Raw genomic sequence first — 24,384 nt, 5'->3', positions numbered from 1 at the left:
AGTAATTCCTCAACGTAGGCTGCAACTGGAAAAACAAATTTTGCTTTTTTAATTAAAATTCCTACGATGTTGAAAGGTGTACACACCTAAGGACTGAGTCATGGCCTTCTTAAAACAGCTTTCTTAATCTTTTCTGGAAATATACTTTGGTTCATTTTTATTTTCCTTCTCTAAGCAAAAGGAAGTCTGTTAATGCAGGTTATCAAGGAGTTACTATTTTCTAGCACTTGTAAACAAATATCCTTACCAAGAGGAACCATTCAGCTTTTATAACATGTCATGAAGTAGGGGGTTAAATTGCGGTTTAAAAAAATTCACACAGGCTACTTTTTATATGCTTGGCTCTAAAAAAAAGATAACATCCACAAGGGCATTCTATTGCAGTGTTTTCACAATAACCCTTCCTACTATATTCTAATAGGATACTCTTTCCTCAACTTCATTTAATAAAAGTAACCAAATCATTAACATATTTGGGTTAAAGCAATGCATTTGCACTTAAAATATAACCTGCTGGTAGGACTTGGGTAGCTTTATTCCTATTCCCTATTAAAATAATTTCTCAGTAGGTTCCCCTTTCCTGTTGTCTTATATGGAAAGGCAAAACTGCACATTTATAGACATGCATAGAGATTCAGTATCTAACCAAATAATAACTGCTAAAATAAAAGCTAAATTTATTTGTATAAAATAAAATGGTCATGAAAATTCTCCTGTGTCGGAGATCAAATCCATGTTGCTTTAGCATGTAATTATTATTCTGACTAGGAGAATATTAGTTATGCCCTGATTAATGCAACACATAGTTGCTTTGACAGCATTTCCTCTGCTCAAACAATTTCAGAAAGACAAAATAAAAGTAACCATGCAATACTTAAGGATCTTAGGGCCATGAACATCACACATACTGAGTTTTGTTTTCATGTTTTTCCCTCATACAGCTTAGCTAATGCCTCTGACTGCAGTTAAGGTGCTAGAAGAGCACCTGTAAACCATCAGTGAGGATGAAAGAGCCACATACTTAAGATGTTTAAAAGTTTACACTAACAGAATAAGCATTATCTCCTTTTAATGCAAACATAAAAACTAATTCAGTTGCTGAATTAACAAGTGAAATTTGACTACTTTTATATATGCTCTAAGAGCAGACAGACTTAACACTGAAATTTTACTATTTTGGATTTTCATTCCTTCTAAGAGAGATCATCATAAACATAAAGGCAATTCACATTTGAAAGATTATCTTCCTGAAGAATAGAACCCTTGGGAAGAAAAAGAAAACCCATTTTACAAACTGCAACTGCAATATGGAAAAAAATAAAAAACAAGTTAGATCAATGCTGTGACAAACTTCCTGTCAGATCTTTTTACTGGTGACATATGAAAAACAAGTTACTTAAAATACTACTAATGAGCAGTATATTCTGTTCGCCTATTATTCCTTATGGTTAGACTACAAACTAATGATTTGGCTGTCCAAAAGCTCAAATAAATATGTAAGGTATGACATCAGGTACACGTCTTTTTAATATATCAAGTTACTCTGCAGAATAATCCTCTTCCATACCAATGCCAGGATTAGAGATTTTGTTGTTTTTTTTTTAAGTCTAAGACGTTCGGTAGAAAGGGAGTTTTTATTTGTACTATTGCAAACCAGTTTCCTCTCTCAAACAATAGCTGATATCTAAGACCATGACTCAAACTTTCAAAGAAGAATAGAAAGAGAATATTGAATTTTGAACTCAAATAGTAAAGGCTTTTAAGAATGGTTTGTATATAGGCCACTGCTTGTTTTCAGTTAAAAAAAAAAAAAAAAAACTCATACTTTTCAATCTAACTTTTAACAGCTTGTACTTTTTTCACTATTGGCAAAGTTTCTTTTTCCTTCTTAAACATTTGCTGAGGTGTTAAACTAACTTAGTTTACCAAAATAACAACTTTTTCCATGGTACACTTCAAAAATTAGTCACCCTACAATGTAGTGTGTTTGAATTAAGGAGAATGTTAAACAGATGTATACAGTTAAAATAGTTAGTGTGGTTTCTATAAACAACTGCTATTCAGGGATTTGTATGTAGAGCTAACGTTTACTTCAGAATAAACATTAACAAACAGGGAGGGAAGAGAATCAGAACTTTCACAGAGCTGTACTTGACCATATCTTATAGACAAAGCAGAATTACAATGCATGTAACAAAAACAGTAACCCCCTATTTTTTTTAAAAGTTGATAGTTACAAATATGGTACGTAACAATTTTCTACTTTATTTCAGTACAATTTTCAACATACAGTCTACTATTTTTCAGGATATTTGAAGACTTAAAACAAAATTTCTCTAGACTACTACTTGCAAACAGTAAAATTTAAGTAAAATGCTTACATTCTTATTTGAAAACAAAAACCATGTAAAAAAATGGTGGGTGCAAGTTCCGTTCTCTGTTGCAATCTCACTTCAGATTTACTATTCCTAAAAAAAAAAAGAGAGAGAGAGAGAGAGAGAAAGATTAGCAAAGACATGAAGAGTGAAAATGATCCAAAATAATCATTGTTCCTAAAAATTAAATAATTAACTAACTGGCCCAACAAACCCATACATAAGAAAATGTAAGAATCACTAACAAGTTGGAAATTTCTACCTTTTCTTCTTTGCGTCTGTCCTTCTTTTCTTCATTATTTTCCATGGTCTCTTCTTCATCTTCAACAATCCCGTCCCCTTGATATTTGTCATGAGTCCATTTTGGACTGCTACCTGATTTTTTGAAGTTAAAGCGCCCTCTGCCACGTTGAAAAGTACCACGACCTCTTCCTCTTTTGGCCCAATAATCCACACCATCATCTCTGTCATCATGCTACAGAAAGGTTAAAAACAATCATCAATGAAACGTTTTTCTTGTAAAGATGATTATATCCCCAATCATAAGTCATGGTATAAATTGTCTGAAGATTAGGTAAATGAGATTGGTGCTGTTCCAAAACACAGAACAAAACCAATAAAACTGAATTTTTCAACAAAAACATACTCCATCATGAAAGCAAACAGTTACATCCTATTGCTTCGTAACCCAAGCATTTGAGAGCTGCCCAGTATTTTTGGACAATCTCAACTGCTAAATCACTGCCAATTTTCAAAATTTTTACTTTTTTGCTTTCCGTTTTTATTTCAGTCTAAGTCCACTTATTAATATACTGTGTATAAATGATAAAATAACCGATATTTTTCCCAAAAAAATTACCTCAGTCATAAATATGCAAAGCATAAAAATATCATTACATTATCAATAATTTACTAAATAAAACAGGTGATAAGAATTATAGTTTACATATAGCAACAGATTTTAAAAATCCTACTGAGATTTAAAGCTAAATCAATGTGTATTACACATCAGTCTTCTTGGCAAGGAAATTTCACAAGCCAAATCATGATGGCATGGTCCCTAGAGTAATATCTCAACTTCTTTCTTCTTCACTAACCTAAAATAGTGCAGTTATTACAGCCCAACCTTAATTTTTCATTAGCTGCATCCAAAAACAGATGTTCCCCAAGTTACAAATTGTTCCTTTAATCAAAACATCTGCAAAATTGAAAAGTACTTGACTTTGTCGATAAGCAGAAGAGTATTACATCCCAAAGTACAAAACAAAAAGCCAAAGTTCTCCTGTAATGTAATTTAACTGCTGCCCACCTCAAACTTACTTTTAAGTTCCTACCTACAAAAATGGGAGTGACACCCCTTTATGAGACAACAGGCATAATGCAAACAATGTTGCATACACTCTACACAAGTACAATCTACATACATAAGTACAACTTATGGAATACTGATATTGATCAACTGTCCAAAAGTCACTAAAACTTTTCAAATACATAACATGAACACATTTTCAAAACATGCAATGTGCCTTTGTGCATGTTCATGTAATACAGATCACCCTCCTGAATCACTTGAAAAGTTCACACATGTAATTAACAGACTATATGAAAAAGCCCTTACCTTCTAATAATCTAGCTTTATCAAACCAATAAAAGATGACTAGGCAGAGGTGTGCATGACTCAAAGAATGAACTTAGGAACTATCAAAAGTGTAAATTTCATTATGTCAGAAAGTTCAATTGTAAACCCAAAATAAACTATTTTAAAATAGTCTGCCACTCAAAATAATATGCACACACAATTACATAATTTCAGGCTCCCTTTTCGTATTAACACAACTAACTCTATATGGCCTTTATGCTTTCTTGTTTGTGGTGTTTACACAGTATTCCATGGATTTGTAAGAAGCAGCAAACAGCCATTGAAGCCAGAGGCATGGGTGTAAATCTTAACAGAAACTGTGTGACTTTACTTCCTCATTTAAAAAAACCAGAGAGAGCCTTGAAGGAACACAGACGATCTGTTAAAAAGTGCCCGGCCCAGTGCCTGACAAGCAAGCAATCAATGGTGGTGATAATGTTTATATGGTGCTTATTACTCATCTAATTCTCACAACAACCCTGTAAAACACTGTTACTAACCCCATTTTAGATATAAAGAAAATTGAGGCACAGAGAAATTGAGTAACTTGCCCAAGGCCACAGAGTCAATCTTTTCCACTGCCCCTTATGCCCATCATTCACAGAATACGTTTTCTAGGTATCTTGGTGACAGTAAATAGTTACCGTATGAGGTAGCTAAGAGCTGAAACAGAAAAAGCAGTGGCAAAGCCAGACACTACAGTTAAAACTAGCCATTACTTTTAAATATACAATCATCTGAAATTAAAGAAAACAAAAGCTCCAAGATCACACTGTGTTTTTCAGAGGGTATCCCAGCAGCTACCTAAGTGACATTTTGATGCTAAGCACACTAACTTTTTTTTTTTTTTTTTTTTTTTTTTTTTGCGGTACGTGGGCCTCGCGCTGTTGTGGCCTCTCCCGTTGCGGAGCACAGGCTCTGGATGCGCAGGCTCAACGGCCATGGCTCACAGGCCCAGCCGCTCCGCGGCATGTGGGATCTTCCGGGATCGGGGCACGAACCCGTGTCCCCTGCATCGGCAGGCGGGCTCTCAACCACTGCGCCACCAGGGAAGCCCCACACTAACTTTTTAATTTTTCTTTTCGCCGCACCAACAGGCATGCGAGATCTTAGTTCCCTGACCAGGGATTGAACCCATGCCCCCTGCAGTAAAACCACGGAGTCCTAACCACTGGACCGCCAGGGAAGTCCCTAAGCATACTAACTCTTAATCCTCAAATTCTTACATCCAAGATTTTAGTCTTATTACAGACTAATTAAAATTACTTCATAGATGACAAAGAGGATGTTAGATATTTATAATACACAGCCAACAATATGTTAACAAAGGAGGCCATATTAGAACCAAGACCTTCTGAATCCTCTGATCTCTTCTGTATAGAATGATCAAGTTTCAAAGAGTGAATTTATTAAAGTGCCAGCCCAAACGTCCTTTCCCACAAGACATTTTCTCTTCCTCAGATGACATCAACTCAACATGGAGAACTTGCCCATTTTAGTGCTTTCCCACTTGCTCCAACTCTTCACATACTCTCACCTCTCCAGAGAATTTCAGGTTCTAAAGACTATTATCTTTCCTGGAATACTTATTATTGAAAACAGTACCTTATCTTTGCATAAATCAAACTTCTGAGAAGGAAAATTTCAGATTAAGAATGCAACAAATGTTACTATTGCTCAGTACTAGAGGAAAAATGAAACGAGCTTTAAGAACCTTTTGGAGCCCAAGGCATGGGTTCAAATCCTGACCCCACTCCTACTGGCCATGTACCCTTGGGTCAAGCTGCTCAACCTCTGTACCTCTGTGTTTTTCATCTATACAAGTGGAATAATGGTCCTACCTCAAAAGGACTTCATAAGCATGAAAATAAATTCATATATGTAAAATACTTAGAATGGTGCCTACCATAGTATATGCTCAATAAATGCTATCCATTATTTTTACTAAGTATTAAATGTTTCATTACTCTAGACAAAATTTCCATGTTTGTCAAAACCTAGGGGAATCTGTAATTTTCAACTTCATTTGGTCTCAAATTTTTTAAAATACTTCTATTCTCAACACTAGCTGTCTGAAAAGTCAGACCTATTCAGACTACGCAAAATATTTTAAATTTAAATTCCCAGGTAAAAACCAGAGTTGTCATTCCAATAGCTCATTAACTAAGAACAAAAATAGTTAATTTTGGAAACTGGTTTATAAGAAAAAATGTGATGTGTTAACTTCTAGTGAGCATTAGTCTGTGACAAATGCACGTTTATGTCTATATTTATATAAAAATGGAGGTTTTAAAACACAACCCAGAAAAGCAACATATAAAATGTTAAATAACACTCTTCTTAATTAGTATAACTGACACCTAGCTATATGACAATAAAAAATAATTATGTCCCAATTTAAGATAAAAACTATGATACTGGAGACTGAAAGAACACCATAGAAAAATGAAGGTCTGGCCTAAATTAAATATTCGTAAAATGTTTAAGGGTGCTAAACAATTACTATCTACTTGTTCACCTCTCATTTCCCTGTTAACTTTTTGTCCTTTCACATTTGCTCTATTTGTCTGGCATTTTTACAATCACTCACTCCTCACTCCACCTTTGCAAGGTTGGCCTTTTAATCTCTTCTGACTGGATGATCTTACTGTGGCTTTGTGACTGCATGATGGCTCCTAGACTTTCTTCGCTCTCCATCTGCATGAGCAACTGCCTATTGCACATTTCCATTTAATTTCTGCCCAGCACTTCAATCACAGAACTCACTCTTCACCTCAAATCAGCTGCTTTCCCCTTTACTCCCTATCTTTGAGAGATTCCATCTTCTCACCACCAGCACCCAACTAGTGGCCCCCTGAATAAGCCTTCATAAATGTTCTTTGAACTTTTCTCAAACCTATAGCCCCTTAGTTCAAACAATTATTTCCCAGATCTCTTTGTCACAACCATGATTTTCCAAACTCTGCTTAATTAACATCCAAATTTATTAAAGTATTATGGCCTTCCAAAATTTGGCTCCCGCTTTTTCTTAATTTTCCCAAACTTACACCAATCATCTAGCCATCTGAGTACTGAAGTTCTCTATTTAAGGATGTTTCACTCCTGCTTTCTTACAGTACACCTGCTCATCTTTTAAGCTCAAGATTCAATCCAAAATCATCTACGAAGTCTCTCCTAATCAGTATCTCCTTTGCAATAATCCACCATACGTATTTAGAATGTTCTCCATTACTAGGTCTCATAAGCCAAGAATTGAAATCATATTTATCTTTCCATCTACAGCATAAACAGCAGTCTATTCATAAATTCTTAAATCGAAAAGGAGATAGGTCTTTTAAACTTTTCTGTAACTGAATAAAATGCCTTTCACTTTCCAGACTGTCAACTCAAGCATAAATTTCTCCTCACATGAGCATATGCTGTGTAAACATTATGCTTAACTTTTTCAGACTCTTGGTCATTAAAGTACCCCAAAAAGAGGCAAATGGAAATTAACTTTTGAAACAGCTACAATGCCCATTCTTCAAACAAAATATAGATCTACTTCAGAATACAGCTCTATAACTCTAATTTAGCTGATGGCATGGACATTCAGGTTTATTCAAATATATTCATAAAAAGCCAAATGAAAGATACATTTCTATATAATCCAGTACTATTTTCCTCCTTGCTTCGACAAAACAATTAGTCTTCAGAAATAGTCTCTAAAACATGACTTCCCTGAGAAGCTATGACAAAAATGAGTATTCTGGTAATAGTTTTTGGTATTTTCTCAAGTTTCTATAATACAGGAAAAAACCCTCTTCTCCCATGCCAAAGTGCAGAAAATTTCCATCATTACCTAGAGAATCTTTTAGGACCCACCTCCTCTGGCTTCATCCCTTATAAAACTACTTCAGAGAGAAGAGCATCACAAGGAAGCACTAAATTAATGTGTATCTAGCAACTTTTCCATAATGTAATTTTTCATCTTCCTATTACTCCAATAAAAGTTAACAGCCTCCTGAGAACCTTAATTACATGTACTGTGAAAGAATTCTTCTCCTTGTCTTTCAATTAAACAAATAGCTGCGATGATGAAAAGTAAATCTTAATTAGAAGCTTCTACAACTTTTACCGTCTTATAGACAGATACGAAATAAGTTACTGTTCTTCTCTGAATGTGGCTATCAAATCAGGTATATTTTTACTTTACCCTGATCAGCCCATAGGTGATATCAATAAAGTATAAACAGGACTAAAGGGACCCACATTTTCAAAACTTCAAAATCATCTGGGTAATGATTTATTTTAAAAGTTTCCTATATGATGATAAAATCTTCTCATAGTAGTGGATACCTGTACTCAAAATGTATTCACCCAGTATGCTTTGAAAATTAATGCAAACCAAATAAACAGAGATTTCTAACACCCACCAAGAAGTACTTCTTGCTCTTTGGGGTATATTCTGGATCCCATTCCTCTTCCTTCGGTCTCTTTTGAAAAGTAGTATTTGAGTTGTTTGGACCAGTATTTGTCCCAGCAAAAACTCCTCTGGCTCTTCCTCTGCCTCTAATTCGAAACTGATTAACATTAACAAAGTCATTTAGTAATGAAATCAAGAGGTATTAAGTTACATGCAAACTCTAATTTTACTGCAGTAACAAAAAACATTCCCTAATTTCTTTCCTAAATCTCAACTTCATGGCCACTGAGGCCAGTAAGGAGGCAAAAAATTCTGCCTACTGAAAGCTGAGTAGGTTAAGAAGAAATGCAGTCAACCTAATTAGTTGACAGTGCAGTCAGAATACTGCACTTTCAAGGCCTGAACTAAAATTTTTAAATAATCAAGTTGGTTTGTTTCCCTTCTACTAGCCAAGAGTTGTCTAATTCCTAACACTAACATCCCAAGTGTTCAACTACACCTATCACCATACAGGCAAAGCTCTTCTCTTTCCCAAATGATCTAATTAGTGAACCCCACTAATAACCAACTGGATACCTGCTCAAGGTAGGAATCTGAATCTACAAATTAAAGAGTCAAGAAGATGCACTGCTATGAAGTCATTAAATTAACAATTGTACCAAATTTATGGAAACATGGGAATAATGCATATGCTATGTAGAATAAAAAGAAAAGATATAATTTCTATGATTGATACACGGATAAACAAGAACTTGAAGAAAATAGGCAAAAATGAAAATAGTTGTCAATAAAGAGATGAACATATGGATTTTTTTTGTTTGTTTCAAGACATTTTTTTCAAGAACTAAGTGATTAAAGAAATGGATCTCAATCATTAACTTTGCTTGACTCTTGGGTCTCTAAGCACTATGTACAGTTACTGATTCCAATGTTAAGGCAAGTTACCTAGTTTATACAGATGCTTCTAAATCTCAAAATGGCATTTTACAGATGCTTCTAAATCTCAAAATGGCATTTTATTTTTTTAAAATCAGGCAAAAACATTTACTTTTTACTTTATATACAAAGAAAGCATCATCCCAGCTCCAGCCCTTCCTCACTCCCCCTAAATGGCATTTCTTAATGACGATATATCAAAAACCATTTTATTTTTCAAGCCTATAGGAGTAATGACTCACACAACAGACAATGTCTAAAACATATTTTACTTTCCTTATGTATAGTACTCTTAAGTAAAGTTCTACCAAATGATCAAAGATAATTTTATTACTTACAAAGGTTCCTCGTGGTCGGCTAACTCCTCCAAAGCCTGAGTATTCTTTCAGTTCATGGTGAGTTTTAAATTCTTCTTCTCTTTCCTTCTTACTCTCCTTTTCTTCTCGAGAACTGGGAGAAGAAGGTGATGCTGAAGAGGATGAAGATCGAGAATGATCTTGCTCTCTACTTTTATGTTTACTGAAAAATAAAGCAAACAAAAAATGTGTGCTATTTTTAAAAAAGATAAAAAGACCCTGTTGAATCTTATAATAAGAGGGATATTTTTCAAGTCAAAAAAACTATCCCCTATTAAAATTATTATGCAACTAAAATGATTGGGTGTTAAACTCTGACATAGTCTGTTTCCATTCTCCTTCAATATTCGTTTTACATCACTACTGAAAAACATGGTATGACATGCCAGTTAGAAACTAGCAGTCTGGCAACTTCAAGAATAAGGTTCAGTTCTTCAATATTTTTAACTTATTTTTATTTTAAGGAAAGGAAAAGAAGAGTAGGAAAAAGTAAGAATGGTCTTAAGGCCATGTTTCAAAATGAATGCAGTTTGTACACCCTGGGTGAGAACAGTTGATATCGTTTAGGCCATAACTCCGTTATTGAAATAAAAAGCATATGACATTAAGAATACCAGTCATAAATTAAAAAACACAAGTAAAATCCACCATTTACCTAATGAATAGCAAGGAAAACAATTATCTATAATACTTCTTAGTATTCCTATTATTTATTTGACTCTATGATGATCAATTTGACAGGATTCTAACGCAACACCCGAAAAGGTCATACCTGCGGTAACTCTTACCACTTCTAACAGTATCCATGGAAACATTACTTTGAAAGGCTAATACACATTGCTATTTCAAAAAAACTAGTCCTTCCTCCCCCCCATCTCTCCCATGTTAAACCACTAGACATCAGTTTAAAATTCTTGTACTCTGGGTGTTATGAGTTGAAAAAGTGCGGAATCAAGCATAACGAACCAAAGTTCTTACACAAACTGTTTCTAGAAATGCACTGCATTGAAGTCCAACCTCCTGATGTAGCCTGGATAATAGGACACATTAATTTGTCATTTTTTTTTTCAGTGTTAGCTTGCTATTCCAAAGTTTTTGTCCTCATCCACCATAAGCCGTGTAAAAGACAAATATATTTTTGCTGTAAAACAAATAATTTTAATTGTTTAAATTTAAACATTCGATTACACAGTCAAAATTGAAAGCAATTAAGCTGACAATTATTAAAGGCTAATTAGAAGCTAAAACCTAACTCAGACAGTTTTAACAATTACCTGTCATCTTTGTAAGATTTGTATTCCTTGTAATCTTTTGGAGTTTTTTCCTGCTTTCTTGATCCACTGGATTCCCTGGAGCCCTTGGAATCCCCCCGTTCTTTACTTCTTTCTTTTCTCCGACGATCAATGTCATGCCGAAGATCAGCAGAATCACACCTTAATTTTTTATCTCCCTATAAAAGACAGATGTAAAATACAGATTTCAGGGAAACTATAGGGACAAAAATACATATATATGTGCATGTATGTATGTGTGTGTGTGTGTGTGTATATATATATATACACACACAACCAAATTTTATGCCAGTTTCTAAGTTGGCATTTTAGTATCAGAAAAGAATGAGTAACATACTACTTCCATACTTAGTTTTTGTTTAAAAATGTAGTTGATGTTTTCACTAAACATTTGTGTACACAAGTATAATGGGACTGGGAAAATTATTAAAAGGTAATAATCTTGAAAATGTCATAGGTTTTTGTTCAAAGCAATCCATAATAAACTTTCATACAGTAAAATGGTAATTATTTTTCCACTCAGCACATCCTCATTATCATCCCTCATCCTTCAAAATGGTTTTTTATATAGTTTAACAATGATAGAGGTTATACTCAGTTGTGGGTGTAGCCATCTGCCTATAAAGTAAATGGATCTTAAAGAAATGGTTCTCATTATTTAAGCCTCGTTGTCATCAAGCTCTTCCCATATAAGTTGACCAACCCACTAAAAACCACTTCAAAAGTTAAGTATTCTGTAATTTCCATAACATGCAAGCGTAATATCATTAATGAAACCAACTGAGGTTGAACAAGGGTAGAAACAAAGCCAGAAAGATATTATTCCCAATCCTGTACTCAGTATCTGGGCCATATACTGCCCTTTCTCAATTCAGGTATTGCAACAGACATTAGTTTAACTGGGTCACAATTCACCACCTCCTTCTTGTTCCATTGCTTTTTCAAATACTATATAATTTAGGAAGATGGAAAGAGGCATCTAGGAATGAAGAAAAATTATACATCAGTAAGATGCTAAGCAATGTGGACATCCTTGCTAGTATTCAACAATAAGAAGTACTTACTCTGGGAAGTCTAGCTATAATGTTCATAAACATTCATAAAACTATAAATATCTCTCCAAATGATACCAACTACTCACCTATTTGCTCCCACTGTAACAAGAAAAATCTAATGAAGAGCAAAAACCTTCCTATTCACCTAGTAAGACATTATTACCAAGTCCACAAGTAACAAGATAATATAAGTGAAAGTATTTTGTAAAGGCCAAACTATATATATATATATACACACACATATATATACACATACATACATACACACACATATATAAACTACATAGTACTACATATATGTTAATTGTTCACTCAGATAGGAAGATAAAGGATAAAAAGCAATGTCATATCCTCTTGTCCTTCCACTAGTTATCACTATTTTCTCTCCTCTCGATCAAAATCAGTCTGAGTTGCAAAAGGGAAGGGATATGGGAACAGATGTATATGTATAACTGATTCACTTTGTTATAAAGCAGAAACTAATAAAAAAAAAATTTGAAAAAAAAAATCAGTCTGAGTTAACGAAGAGAGAAGGAAGATACTCACTCTGTCAGAGTACAAGAATAGACTAAATTGTGGGCAAAACAAAATTAACCAAGGTATTGAAAGTAAAAGCCAAAATTAGCATTCAATTCTCAGAATCTGGTTTTCCAAGATTAATGTGCCCCATGCAAAGAAACCACTTTCTTCCTAAGCTCTAAATTTCTTATCTAATGAATTAACAGCATGCCTAATTAAAATGGTTATATACAACCATTAATAACAGCTTCTAGTAATAAAAATGCCAATGTTTTCATAACAACCCAATTATTCAACTCTGCAAAACAGATGTATTCTCACTCTTCCTATTAGAAAACCAATGTCCAAGAAGCTAATTACTTCCTAGTATCACAGAGACAGTACTCGGTGATAGCCAGAATTGGAACCAAACAATACGCTTCCAAGTTCCCTAGCCTTTTCACTACAACAGACAGTCGCTCCCTTTTAACCTTGCTCCACATTGCAACTAGACTTTTAAGGACTGTCATATAATCTACCTAGAAAATGTCAATTCCAAATTATCAATTAATCAGAGTCCCTTAACAACTGAATTCCATACTCAGAGTCCCCTGACCCCAACACCAGTAATTCCAGTCATTCAGACTCTTTTCTCAAGTTTAAAAGCATTCTTCCCCCTAATCCACAAAAACTGTAACACAGTTTTTGTTCCAAATGTTCATTTGTAAACCAGTTCTTAGAATGCTTATTTCTTAGTCCAGATCAAAAATGCCCAGTAGCATGGAGATTACTTCTTGTTCTCTCTGTGAAGAGCCTAGAGATATTAATTTAGGCACACATAAATCAAGGAATATTTATTCTGGCTCATCCATTTCACCTCTAACAGAAACCCTAATATAATTTGTATCTTTGCTTTTATAATTTTCCTTTGTCTACTCATTGATCCTTTGCCCTTTTCTTAGAACTAGTTTCTTCCTTTCAGTAGCATTTTAAAAAATTATTCTTGGTTTAACTTAGATATATAGTACAAGTGTCAGCTTTATTTCTTCTAGGAAAATATACTATGTATGCTACCATAAATATATACATAATGTATTTACAAGTTACAGATGATATCCATAAACATTTTGCCTAAACAAACTATGCTTATTAGTACAATATCATTAAGCTGAAGTTAAAGTGAGAAAAAAAAAAAAAGGTCCATTCAAAACATACCTTTTGATTTTCTTCTTTAAAAACTCTCTCTTCCCCTGCTAAACGGGTGTGCTTCCTCAGGGCACTTGGAGAGATGTCAATTCTCCTTAATGTAAAATAAAGTCTATTTGTAGTCACATTAACTTTATGGTTCCACAAATTCCTAAAATTGTCCATTTTTGTAAAGGAAATACTAGACAGTTGTTTCTCTCCCAGTTGTCTAATTTAGCACAGCAAGATTATTAATCTAATTCCTAATAGATAATTAAGAAATAAAAATTATATTAAAAATGAATTAAAATGCTTCAACCGAATTTTTATATATAAATGAAGCCTGACCTTTTAAGATATCAAGCTTACTTTAACCACCAAAAAAAGGAAAACATGTTTTGATTAAATTGGATATTATCATTTTAAGTGTTAATCATCATACAATTATAATACACTGTGTATCAATGAATATACAAATACGATTATTTGTTCTTAAGTATCTCCAATATTTTTACAGATTCAGTAGATCTTTCGTTTTATTCTGTGCCTCTCCTTGCCTTTTCAAGCTAGTGTCAGTTTCATCTTCTCAGTGCCTCTTCAGCAGTGACCACCAAAAAAAACCATACCTACTTTGTATTAAGCACCAAATTAGATACTTTATAATCAATACTAATTGTCACCACCACCCTGCAAAACAGGCACTGCTATTCTTGTTTGTAGATAGGAAAAACTAATGTTAAATACCTTTTTTATCACAACGCAATTAAGTGAGAGAGCAAGGACTGGAACATAACCAACCGTCTGACTTCAACATTCACGATCTTTTCATGAAAAACAATTCTACCTTTCACCAAGCATTTTAATTTTACAAACTTACTGGAAGTAAATGGAATTCAAGGGTTACTTACTCTAGGCATCCAACCCCCTCCCAACATACAAATGTGGTAACTATTTAATTCCATACTGGCAAGTGATAAGAATTAGTATTTTAAGTTCTAACAACCAGTTTAAACCAAATAAAACTGAAAATTAAGAAGAAACAATAAATTACAAACTTTTCAAGATTGGAAATATATTTATTCAAGCTATAAAATCAAAGTTCGTTTGTGTCATGACATCCATGTAGTTCCATATATCTTGTCTAAAGTTCCAACATAAACTTGTTTAAACAGTGTCTTCCTATCAAAACAACATTTTTACATGCCCAGTATACATTACCTGTGTATCTCAGGGCTCTTTTGCCGGGCACTATGTTCTTCAGTGGCTTTCTGATACGAAGTGAACCTCTCGTTTAGGGTCACTGGAGCTGATTTGAAGTATTGCTCTGTTGATTTAGGAGAAACACTGCCCAGTTAGTTATCTTTACTTTAAGAGGGGTTTTCATTTGTGACAGAAGGGCATGTAGCAGGTGAAAAGAAAATAAAAATACTCAAGAAACCTAGCAGAAGAGAACCAAGGGTTACAAAGAACTCCTACCCTGTCCCTTGTAACTTCTTGTACCTCAACAGGTAACTGATGCAAAGTTCCTCACAGGTCCCTGTCAATATTGCATAAAGTCCAAGAACAATAAATATATTAAATTGAGTCTCTAATTCCATTTCAATAATGCACTACACTTCCTCAAACAGAAAAAGGAACAATATGTGAATGTCCTTAAGCCTTGCCAATATGAACCAATGAAGTTAACTTCAAGTAATCATTTGCAGAAAACAAAAAATGCTACGATAACTACACAGCTAGTTTTAGCAAGCTAATCAAAGTATTTCAGCAAGAACTATGTTGACAACAAAATCTGGATTTAAGAAAAAACTGAATACTGCCATTTCAATTGGAAAAATATTTTTTAAATCAATTAACACTCACTGATTACTCCAAAACTCTGGCATCTTGGCAAACCTGACAGCACATTTGATATTACTGTCTTGTCTTTCTTTTAACAACTTTAAAATTAGTAATAGCAATACTGATTAGTTTTTAAACCATTTCAAAATATGCTGTAGATGTAATATAGAAAGACGTATAAAGTCATGAAATGTTATATTATGAAGCAAGCTATCTGCTTAACAGGTCAACATACATCTGTGTCAACTTACCGCCCAATATCCAGCACATGTCTCATAACCAATCATTAAAACTTGAAACGGCCACTACAAGGGTAGTGCCTCAATCATAATTCCATGAAACCCAGGAATTTGAGCTAGCAACTCAGTTTTTATGCCATTTTTGCCAGGAAGACAGAAGATTCAACTTTGCCTGTATCTTTCAACAGCTATTTTACTTTGAAACATGGATTTGCCATTTCAAAACATATTCCAGGACCTAGTTACAATGAAAAAGAAAACATCACTGGGCATTTTCAGCTCTATGCTAAGTAAGAGCTGTTCAGATCGGTTGCACAATACGAATAATGAAACATAACTACAGTTCTTTAAAAAAAAAAAAAAAAAAAAAAAAGGGAAAACGAAAAAGGAAAAATTTTATCAAAACCTGATCTCAAAATTCACCAATAAATTGTAAAATGTGGAGACAGGTCAAAAAAAGGTGAAAAAAGAAAAAATGTTAACGTTTCATATTCTATGCACCACAGTAATATGGTCATAAACTGGTTCACAAACCTAGTTATAGCCAAATAACAAAACTCTTTTGTTACTATGTTTAAATAATTACAGTCAAAATGAAATTCATTAACTAGTCACTGTTTTGAAATATCAAATGCATAAAGAATTTGCTAAAGGCAAGTTTCAGCTATTATGAGTTGTTCTCACATCCAAAGACAAACTTTTCAGAAAACGGCTTTTCAGAGCAACAGCCATGGAGATTCCTGGGTAAGAAACTATTTCAAAGTAAACTGCCTTTCAAACACAAAACCAAAATAATAAAAACAAGATCTATTTGCCCAAAAAGTCACATGCTAAAAGCTTTGAAAATTATTAGTAACTTTGAAACTAAAACTACATACTAGTGAAAATAGAACATCACTACTCAGTTGAAATGAACACCCTTATCAAACCCAGGACCCAAAGAAATGTCATAATTATTATCCTAATCAGTCACTATTCACAGAATCACTACTTATCCAACATACTTATAAATTTCTTCAACTTTTTCCCCTTTAAAAATCCTAATAATGTTTTTTCTGGTTTATTTATCATATAAAAAAGCCAAATATTATAACAAGTTAACGAATACAAAATTAACACAGGAAATTAACACTGTTTTCCCCCACTGGTTTCAAGTTTCTTTAAAAGTTAAAAAGAAATTCTTAATAAATAATAGTAACAATACTGCCCCACTTTGTTATAAATCCATGCCAAGAGTACATTAATACAAGTCACATGCATGCAATCAAAGATAATCTGTAAGCACCCTGCACTTCAAATACAGTATTACGGTACATTTCAAAAAGACTTTTAGCATTGTATAAATCTACGTCATGTTTTATCATGATACAGATTTTTAGGATATGTTTTAATTCTATTTAGCATTTTAATCACTTTATTAAATATTAAAAATCACTTTATTAAATAGGTCTTAATGTTAACCAGACTGTTACCTCTTTCATGTAGTGTCATTTTTCCAAAAATTTAATAGTCTACATATACTTGCTAGCCCTGGGGTGCATTAATCATTACACATAGCTGTTCATTTTTTTACTTGCAAGAGAAATTTAATTCTCGATAAGAAACATACTAAACGTACCTTTAACATGATGAACCAAGGACACAATGTGTTGAATAAATGACTCTGAAGTGCTTTTGCTGGCCTGTGGCAACTTAATGTGGTCAAAGATGGATCGGAATTCTTGCTCCTTCTTGACCGAATGGACAAGTGTACTAGCAAGTAGCCTGTCTTTAGTCAAGGAAGCAGGTCTGGAGCATATCGGTAACAGACACATACAAACAAAATATACCATTGGTTTGAATATGAAAATGGAAGTACATTCAGAAAATAATTAACTGGATTATTAACTAACCACCCACAGATTATTTATTAGGTATCAGTGTGGATTACCTGTTAGAATCATCAAGAGGAACAGGTGCCATTTTGAGTTTGACTTCGGGACGATGAGAATCACTGGCTATCATTTTGATCCTAAGTGGGCTCTCCTCTCTGAAGGTAGACTTTTCTCGTGCATCCAGATTCTTGTGTAGAGGGGGACTGTAATCAAAGAGGTCTTTGAGCTTTTCAGACTTTACCTGCTCAGGTGACTGAGTTTCTTTCTTTACTGTTATTCTCTCAGAATTTTTGTCGTCTTCCTTGTGCTTATCTTTTGTAGTGCTAGACCTTTCCACTACATATCCAGTCTCTTTAAGTTTATAATTTTTTTCTTCTCTAAATCCATCACTTTCTCTATTGCCTTTCAATGAAACTTTGGACTTGTACTTGGGTCCTTCCTCCTCAGTATTCCGGTGAGATGTAGTAGCAAAATTTTTGCCCTGATCTGCAAGAACTGACTTCCTGAACTGTCTATAATCCTCTGTCTCCTCTGTGTCATCCCCTTCTGAATCATTAAACTTTTGTTTTCCAGACTCTTTATCACTGAAGTAATCTAGAGCTTCCTGATCTTCCCATTCTCCCTCTGTCCTCCCTTTCTCTGATCCTTTCTCCTTTGGAGCCTCTTTATCCCTGGTATTACCCCTATCAAGCAGGAATACTCTAGACTCTTCATCTGTGAACCTGTGAATAAGCAAAGAAGAGGATGGTAACTCTGGATTGCATTCATTGCAGATCACTTGCATACTTAATAGTGCTTCCAATATCACAGGACCAGTAATAAGAGGAAAAAACCCTACTGAAAAGTGCTTTTTCAGATTCCACTTTTAAAAAGCATTAAAAGCATCCATACAGCTTATGTACTGAGTTTTTAAATAAATTTACATATTAGACTTCCTAAAGTTTAAAAAAAGTAAAGCCATTCTCAAAAACCTGTTCTATTTATAGTCCACAATTCTGCACTAACAAATCCAAATTTCCAGAGATCCTAGAACATACAACACAGCTTAATTTCTGAGGCTAAGAACCACTAATAAACAATATACTTATCTATTAAAATTCTACTTATGATTATACTCAAAATCTCAGACTATTTCACTTATCTAATATAAATAAGAGTTCAAAAAAGCAGACTTCAAGGGAATTAATATTAGATATTTAATAGTCTATCTGGATCACAAAATAGTTCATATATACTTTGCAGTAGAAAACGATGATTTCTGGCAATATTAAGTAGAAACTATGTATCAGTTCAGTAAGAAAATTAATTTTAGATTGTACAGCACTAAACCATAAATAGCATGCTTGCAGTATTCCCTCATTTGTAAGTCAATCACACTACCTTAGCAACCCATTTTCATTAAGCTTTTTAGTAACCTTTAGCAATGCTTGAAATTAGAATTCAAACCAAGTATGTCTTTGAAATATTTACTTGAGTAAGAAATACCGTTTATTATCTTTTCTACAGTCAGGCAGATTCGTTAAAAACTGGCAGCTGGACTGTTTATAATACCACACAAGAACATGTACTATAACTGCATTATTTAGGTAGGTCACATTATAATGGTGAAGGGAACAAAATAAATGATAAAATTAATCTGTTTTTACAACATGTTAACCATTAGTTATATTGTCTTTACTGTTTTTACAACATGTTAACCATTAGTTATGCTTTATGCTACTCAATTTCTCATTTATATTCTCAATCCTGGACTGACTAAAAATGGATAAAATGAGAAGGAGGAATATGAATTAGCTTCATAAGCATTTATTAGAATACTTCACTTCCAAAGTTAACAAGAGACAAGTAAAAACAACTTGGAATTATCTTGTAAAGAAGGAAGTCATGAGTAAAAATAGCTAAATACACATCACAATGCAATTTTTAGCCTTAAAATCCAAAAAGAATTCAAAGAACAGAAGTATTAATATTATAATCTAAATTCTCTTAGTTCTTACCTTTTTAAGAATTTTCCCGTCTTTGCAGTTTCCTGATCTCCACCATCAGGATAAAATGAGGAACGTCCCCTAGCCTCATCTCTTGGAGCATTCTGTGGTGTGATTGTCTTTGCAGGGCTTCTTCGTGAAGGGATGTGATGAATTGGACTATTCTGAGAAGGACTGTACCTACTAGACCCATTTCCAACAGAACCAGACCCAGACCTTTCAGGACTATGCTGAATGGAATGTGAATGCTGAGAGGGGGTGTTTTTTGCAGAGTGTACTGTACTGAGCATGGGGGCATCAGAGCAAGATGAACTCTGACTAGGTGGTGTAGCAATTGGTGAAGGACTATGGGGTGATCTGGGACTATTATCATACGCCGAAAGGCCAGGCCAAATATCACCAGATGTGGCTGATTTATTAAACTCATCAATAGATTCAGATGGGTCATGTTCAAATGTATCTTTCGGTTCCTCCTGTGATTTATTTTTCAAAGGACTCTCTTCTTGGGGCTCCCCTTCAGCTTTTTTGGTTTGTTTTTCCTGAGACCCTCGTCTTTTAGAGACAGGAGACTTGCTATACGGGGACGAGGAACGAGAAGAGGATGATCTTGGAGACCTAGATGATCTATATGACCGGCGAGATCTGCTTCGGGATCTTTGAGAAGACACGGATCTTCTTTTTGGACTCCTGGACCGTGACCGACCTCGTCTAGGACTCCTGGAGTGTCTTCTATTCCAAACGGGTCTATATCCACCGCGGTGATATCTACCTCCTCCTCCTTGGTAATACCCTCTACCCCTTCCTCTATACCCATAAGGTCGTCTCATTCCTCTATTATTTCTGTAATCTCGGCGATAATCTCTAGAATACATGCGATCTCTACTACGAGATCTTGAATATGTCCTGGAACGAGACCTAGAACTAAAAATGAAATAAATATCAATGCAAGAAAAATAAACTGTTACATCCTACAATCCCAAATACTTCTGGTTGAATATAACATGTAAATAAAGTATCAAAGCCCAAAATGTATTTTTTTAAAAGCCCTCATTTATACAAAAGTAAAAGTTTACTGTTTTCAATGAAGAAAATCTCAATTCTAAGGTAAATATTGAGAAAATAAAGGACTTAGGAATGAAGGCACAGAAAACGGGAAAAAATTGACAACCAACAATAGGACACACTAACAAATTACAGTACCTTTATGCAGGCACTTAAAGTGATAGTGTTAAAAGAAAATGTAATGCCATGGAAGAATATTCACCAGTGAAATACCATTGGCTAAATGCATGCATAATAAAAAGTTAGGCCTAGAAAAATAGTACAGGAAAATCATAAACAAGTACTAATTCGTAATGAAATTATGGTCACTTTTATTTTCAACTTGTGGTCTCTATTTTCTATGTTAAGTATGTATTACTACTTAAAGAAAGACAACCAGAGTTTATCATTTTTAAACAATAAACCTATTGAGACCTCAGAGTCAGAAATGAGAAACTATGAAACAGTATGCAAAGACTGCTTACTGCCAAATAATTCTTACATTATCCAATTCATCTATTAACATTACAGCAGTTCCCGCTTATCTGCAGGAAATACATTCCAAGACCGCCAGTGAACTAACTCTAAAACAAGGATAACAATAGATCCATTCACAGGGTTCTTTGAGAATAAAACATGTTAATGAATGTAGCACTCTGTGTAAGCACTTCATAAGTATTAGCTGATATGATTATCATCATTATTTAAGGAATTAAAAGCACAGTAATTCACCTGTATCTCTTCTTTCTTGAGTGTGATCTTGATCTTGATCTTGAACTAGACTGTGATCTAGACTTTGATCTTGAAGAGTGTGATCTAGAATTGGAGCGACCCATTTCTTTTCTCCTAGTCAAATGAGAGAGCGAAAAAGGTTAAAATCAAAATACAAGTGAAGAAGTTTCAATTATTTAACTTATTTTCAGATACAAATTGAATTTACAAGACGTAAGTTTCTCAAAGGATATTACTCATCATTATTCATGAGTACTAAGACAGTCAATTATCCCTGACTAAAACTGTATTTTCACCTACGTGACAGGTACTGTATAGTGAAGACACAACAGAGGATTTCTATGGACTGCCCCACCTACGTGCCTCAATCCAAAAAGGCAGCAGCTGCAGAAGCCAGAAAGAGCAATGATATCAGACTACAGCAGCATGTTAGATGTTATTCCATGCCCAATACAAATGCCTACCTCTCCTGTAAAAAAGATAAATAACATCAGAGTATTACAGATAACGAACCTGAAAAAAAGAAAATACAAGTGGCGTAATACTAAAAAATATAGAATAAACCTACCCGACTGCCATCATAAGTGCTTTATGGCCTTGAAATGGGACTAAATTGACCACTCCATGTATACAATACTGCTTGGAATGGTGATGGATAGTCTCCTAGTAGAATAAAGGTCACTAAGTCTGAACAGCTGGAGCCATGGCTCTGCTTTCAATAGTCATGACTGCAGAATAAAAATGGACTTATGTGTCAATGCCTAGTTCACCCTGTAGCCTTCTGGTGAGAAGATGAAAAAGGATAAAAGATGAATAAACGGAAGAGATTGCTGCAAGAAAGAGATAATTTGGAACTACAAGAAAAAGAGACCTTGGGCACTAGTATTCTAACTTTTCTAAACACCACCTAGTATCTAATATAATAATCAGACCTCACAGAAATCAGTTAACAGGACTAAATGATTTATAAGATCTACTCTTCACAAAATTAAACATATACATATGTCTCCCAACTTTATTCCTGCTACACTATTTCCAAATTTCCACTAACTTATACAAAATAAGTAACTTTTCCCATAAAAATCAACTCACTAAACTTTCTTAATAGCCTGCAATTGCCATATATTTAAACCATTTCTCCTACCACCAAAATGTTTTAAGGCACTTATTTGACCTACCTAGACTTTGCGCAGTATTATGAAATAGTATTTGAAAATACTAAGATGAGCTGAATTATAGAGGAGACAATGATGTCTGCATACTTCCTCACCCCAAAACCACATAAATGACAAATTCAAGGGGTGTCAAATATTTAAAAACAAAACATACCTATCTTCAAAGAGACAAATACCAGCTTTGTCTTTTCTCTTAATTCCAAGTAAGTTAGGAAATACATAAAGACAGTACTCTCCTCAGAATTGTAGTGAGGATTAAACAAGTTGATACATGTAATACACTTAATACAATGCTTAGCACATAATAAGCAATCAACTTTAATTACCTTAACACCCACATAAGGGGAAAAAGGCTAAGTTACAGAACTCCTCTTGCATGCATAAAGGAAGGTAGTTAAATAAGCAGAGTTATTTTGTCTTGTTTTATTTTTAAGTAACTTTGTGTGTTCTGAGTCTTTAAGCAGGTGTGTTTATAGAAGTAGAAGCAGGCACACAACCTAGAACCATAAGAGATAGATAATCTTTTCCTTAAAACTAACTTTTAAAATCTGGCTTACTTCATACAAGTCACCAGAAAACCCCCAAGAGCTTCAGACCACATCACTTTTAATCAGTCTAAATCATGGGTTCAAAAGTCACATTTTCTTTAATAAGCCAAAACTGAAAGCTAGAAAAAAGGATATTATTTACCTTGGGTTTTACGCAGGGTCAAGCAGTCAAGTGAAGTCTTTGAGATACTGTAAAATTCTTCCTGGAGAGAATGTTCTGAGAAATTAAATTCTAAATTCAAACTCCTAGCAAAGATAAAAAAAATATGAATTTGAATTATGGTAAATTAAAAATCCACTGTTTACAAGGCATCACACTCAACACTGCTATAAAAGACTCTTAATAAAGGCACTAAATATTTCAGGGAATGGGAAACTGATTCAGGAAAGAAATTTTTAACCACAAAAGCTTAAAGGAACTTAACTTTTTTTGTTTCAATCAGAATGCAGCAGTGCATTATGAAACTGAAGCATCTTTAATTCAAACACCTGGATTCTAATTTTAGCAATTTGGGCTTTAGAAAACAGAAGCTATGCTGTCATCCTATCAGAAAATTCCAAAGTGGCTGGCATAAGTGGCCATCTTGGTATATCAAAACATGTCGTGTATCTATAGTTAGTATTCATAACGCTGCAGTTTGTACCTTAACTACAATCTGAGTTTATTTTAGTGCTCTGCTGTTTATCTTATTCTCTCCTGGTCACTTCCTTTCATACAGTGTGCTTTCATTTGAAGCTGGTTTTTTAAATTCGTGTAACAGCCATCACAGTAATTCTAATTTTGGGCTTAAAAGCATTTTGATACATGTACAGATGTTCCAATAAAAGAACAGCCAGTAGATGAAACAAATATCTATTGGAAGCCAATGCTCTTCCTAATTTACCATTACTATGCAAATAAATTTAAATTCTGCACAGACTATTAAGCAGTTTCAGTATTTACTGAAAAACTTAGCCTAATGAATAACATTCAGTGGTTATCAATTATGTGCAAAGAACAGTCAAAAAAACACTAGGGGAGCAGAAACGAAACAATGTAACACTGTACATGCCTATACTCAAGGAATTCATAAACCAGCCTGAACGAAAAAAAAAAACATTAATATGAAAATCTGTGAATCTTACCAAGTTATCAATCCAATGAAAAATGTAATAACAATGAAAATACAAAGTAGAAGAAAGTAAAATTAAATTGGTAAATCAAGAA

The 24,384-nt window shown here is 34.0% G+C and overlaps 1 protein-coding gene across 3 annotated transcripts in view; it reads right to left on the bottom strand.

The window, feature by feature from the left end:
* Window positions 1–1,585: 1,585 nt before the first annotated feature.
* BCLAF1 (BCL2 associated transcription factor 1) overlaps window positions 1,586–24,384 on the bottom strand; it is a 28,260-nt gene continuing 5,461 nt past the window's right edge. Inside the window, exons 2-13 of one of the 3 annotated variants that reach the window (XM_082634254.1) lie at window positions 23,320–23,423; window positions 21,455–21,568; window positions 19,694–20,602; window positions 17,753–18,418; window positions 17,441–17,610; window positions 14,960–15,065; window positions 13,772–13,856; window positions 10,986–11,161; window positions 9,694–9,874; window positions 8,430–8,576; window positions 2,638–2,850; window positions 1,586–2,468 (exon numbers count right to left, since the gene is read on the bottom strand). In XM_082634254.1, the coding sequence (XP_082490380.1) occupies window positions 2,463–2,468; window positions 2,638–2,850; window positions 8,430–8,576; window positions 9,694–9,874; window positions 10,986–11,161; window positions 13,772–13,856; window positions 14,960–15,065; window positions 17,441–17,610; window positions 17,753–18,418; window positions 19,694–20,602; window positions 21,455–21,558 (2,763 nt within the window). In that variant the 5' untranslated portion in view covers window positions 21,559–21,568; window positions 23,320–23,423 and the 3' untranslated portion in view covers window positions 1,586–2,462. Of the gene's footprint in view, window positions 2,469–2,637; window positions 2,851–8,429; window positions 8,577–9,693; window positions 9,875–10,689; window positions 10,853–10,985; window positions 11,162–13,771; window positions 13,857–14,959; window positions 15,066–17,440; window positions 17,611–17,752; window positions 18,419–19,693; window positions 20,603–21,454; window positions 21,569–23,319; window positions 23,424–24,384 lie in introns of those variants that run through there. The other 2 variants (XM_082634255.1, XR_014295186.1) reach the window with 2 other exon arrangements.

Source organism: Mesoplodon mirus (genome assembly GCF_964341445.2).
Source record: "Mesoplodon mirus genome assembly, chromosome: 10".
NCBI classification, from domain to species: Eukaryota; Metazoa; Chordata; class Mammalia; order Artiodactyla; family Ziphiidae; genus Mesoplodon; species Mesoplodon mirus.
The sequence above is the reverse complement of the archived record's forward strand: the minus strand, read 5'-3'. Positions and strand labels throughout refer to the sequence as shown.